Source organism: Cryptotermes secundus, unplaced genomic scaffold, assembly GCF_002891405.2.
Source record: "Cryptotermes secundus unplaced genomic scaffold, Csec_1.0 scaffold3342, whole genome shotgun sequence".
NCBI classification, from domain to species: Eukaryota; Metazoa; Arthropoda; class Insecta; order Blattodea; family Kalotermitidae; genus Cryptotermes; species Cryptotermes secundus.
The window spans coordinates 1-2,394 of NW_019728573.1; the positions used below are offsets into that span (position 1 = coordinate 1).

Sequence of the window (2,394 nt, forward strand, 5' to 3'; positions counted from 1 at the left end):
ACAGTTATTTCCATGATGTTTGTAGTTTTTTCTGCACTGATTTTTGTAGAGTACCTGTCTCTTAAGCTACATTCTGTAGTACCTGTGTGCCATACTACATGGGGTATCTCCATGACCCTGAAGGAACTTCAGACTGACCTGTTACTGACATAGCTTATTTTTGTGGTGCCAGGTAACATTGCTACAGATTTCTGTTCCTTCTCGAACCGATGTGAAAGAGTATCAGGATCTGAAGGAAGAGATGGACCAGCTTGTAGGGCGTATCAATGGCAGCTTCACCACTTACAGCTGGTCGCCAATTCGTTACATCTATGGCTGTGTGAGTCATGATGAGTTGGCTGGTTTTTACCGTGATTCTGCTGTGGCCCTTGTGACACCCCTGCGTGATGGTATGACAGTTTTAGTCTTATGGTCACAGCATTGTTCAGCCCTAGAGTCTGGATTCTGTTAAGTTCTGTTAAGTAATAGATGTGTTTATGATAAGTGGTTTCTTGCCCTGGGAAAACTGCCTTGTATTGTGTTCATAGTGTTGGCCCTCTGTATGTAGATTGGAGTAACTGGAGTCCAGGTGGATGGGATGACTTCTGCACATACAGACAACGGGTTTGCACAGTCAGCGTAATGACTGCACAGACTGGAAGATCAATGAATCAGGATTTGATTTTGTCAGGAGTAAAAGATATTTCTCTTCTCTCACAGCATCCTTATTGGGACCCACCCAGCCTCTTAGCCAGTGAGTTTCGGGGGCTCTTTCCCTCAGGAAAACATTTCTGGGGGCTGATCACCTACACTCCCCTTATGTCTTTATGTTGTATTTCTTACTTAAGCACAGAATCAGTTTTGCTTTTCTATCTTTACAACATATGCCTGTGTCTGTACTAAGGATCCTTGTACTGGGTAATTGAAAAGTTATATTAACCATGGAAAAGATTCTAAAAGTTTGTGATGATGGAACATTAATACAAATATTGTGTTTCTGGAAATTATCCATTATTTTTATTTAAAATGCAACGTTTTAGAGACTGGATTCTGTTTCCATCTTCAGGTAAAACCTCATTTGTGCTCAATTGATAGAGCTAGTCCAGAATCATAATATATATATGGAAAATGCTTGTTTAATGTGTAACTTCACTGATATTTCCACTAACATTGCAACATGCACATGCTTAAAACCTCTGTTTCTTGCCTTGTATTAATGTTTCACTCCCTTCAACATTTAGAAAAACAGCAAAAAGTTGTTTGAGTTGTGTGTGAAGCAAGCTCCATAGTATTGTGACATATTACCTTATGTCCATCACCACGACAACCGCTACAATCGGAACGGACACTTCCACAGCAACAAATATGTGGAAACTGGAGTTCCCACAGCGACAAATTGTAGTAACGAATTGTTGTTGAGTAACAATGGGAAATACTGCACTTCCTAAGCAACAGTTTGTTGAACCAGAATAATGCACTTCCACGATAACGAGTCAGTCTTCAGAAGGCCGCTGCCGAAAGCAGTCTAGTATTGGCCGAGATACAGCGGAAGCAGTAGTTGTGATACTGCAAGTCATAATAATTGTAAAGTGTGCGAGTGTATAAGTGAAGCACAATAAAGATTCGCTAAATCCGAGACCCACGTGAAGTTATTTGTCGCGTGACATACCCAACGCGTGACAGTATTTTTGACTCTGTTCTCCTGACTTATTCAATTACAGGTGTAACTTAATTTAACAATTAATGTTACTATGACTCTAGTTAACATGATCAGACCTTCCTTAAAATATGAATAATGTTCTTTTAGTCATTAATTAATATTAAGCTTTTTCTTGATCTCATAACTGCATGTCAATAGGAATGAACCTCGTAGCCAAGGAGTTTGTAGCATGTCAGATCAACCAGCCACCTGGCGTTTTAATTGTGTCTCCATTTGCTGGAGCTGGTGAAACGATGCATGAAGCTCTGATCTGCAATCCGTATGAGATCAATGAGGCTGCTGAGGTTCTACACAGGTTTGTTAATATGCCTCCTCATGTCCTGTAAAAAATTGTGCAAAACAAAACCCATTAAACTATTATGTTGTATAACACAACAGTATATTTCTGCCTAACTAGCACAGATTATTTCGTCTGTGAAATTATTTTCCCCCTCTGTTTTATTTTAGATTGTTATTAGTTAACTGTGTTTGGGGATGAGACTCAATGCAATTTGGCAGATAGGTACCAAAATTTTGAAGAGTAGAAAAGCTGAAGGTGAAGGGAGTTGGCTCCTCCAAAATCTACCAAACTGTACTGTGTCACATCCCGGAAGACAGTAATCTTCGTGCTCAACACAACAGGAAACTCAAATCTCACATTGTATTATGTGTTCAGGAATTTATTGAAGGATTATAAACGACGCATTGTAACCACT

General features: G+C 39.5%; 1 protein-coding gene across 4 annotated transcripts in view; it reads left to right on the forward strand.

The window, feature by feature from the left end:
- Window positions 1–172: 172 nt before the first annotated feature.
- Window positions 173–2,394, forward strand: part of LOC111865304 (alpha,alpha-trehalose-phosphate synthase [UDP-forming]) — a gene marked incomplete at its 5' end in the record, with an annotated part of 15,176 nt that continues 12,954 nt past the window's right edge. For all 4 annotated transcript variants that reach the window (XR_002842964.2, XR_004513119.1, XM_023853207.2 and 1 more), the window contains 2 exon segments: window positions 173–389; window positions 1,838–1,994. Coding sequence is in view for 2 of the 4 variants with exons in the window: in XM_023853207.2 (XP_023708975.2) it covers window positions 173–389; window positions 1,838–1,994 (374 nt within the window).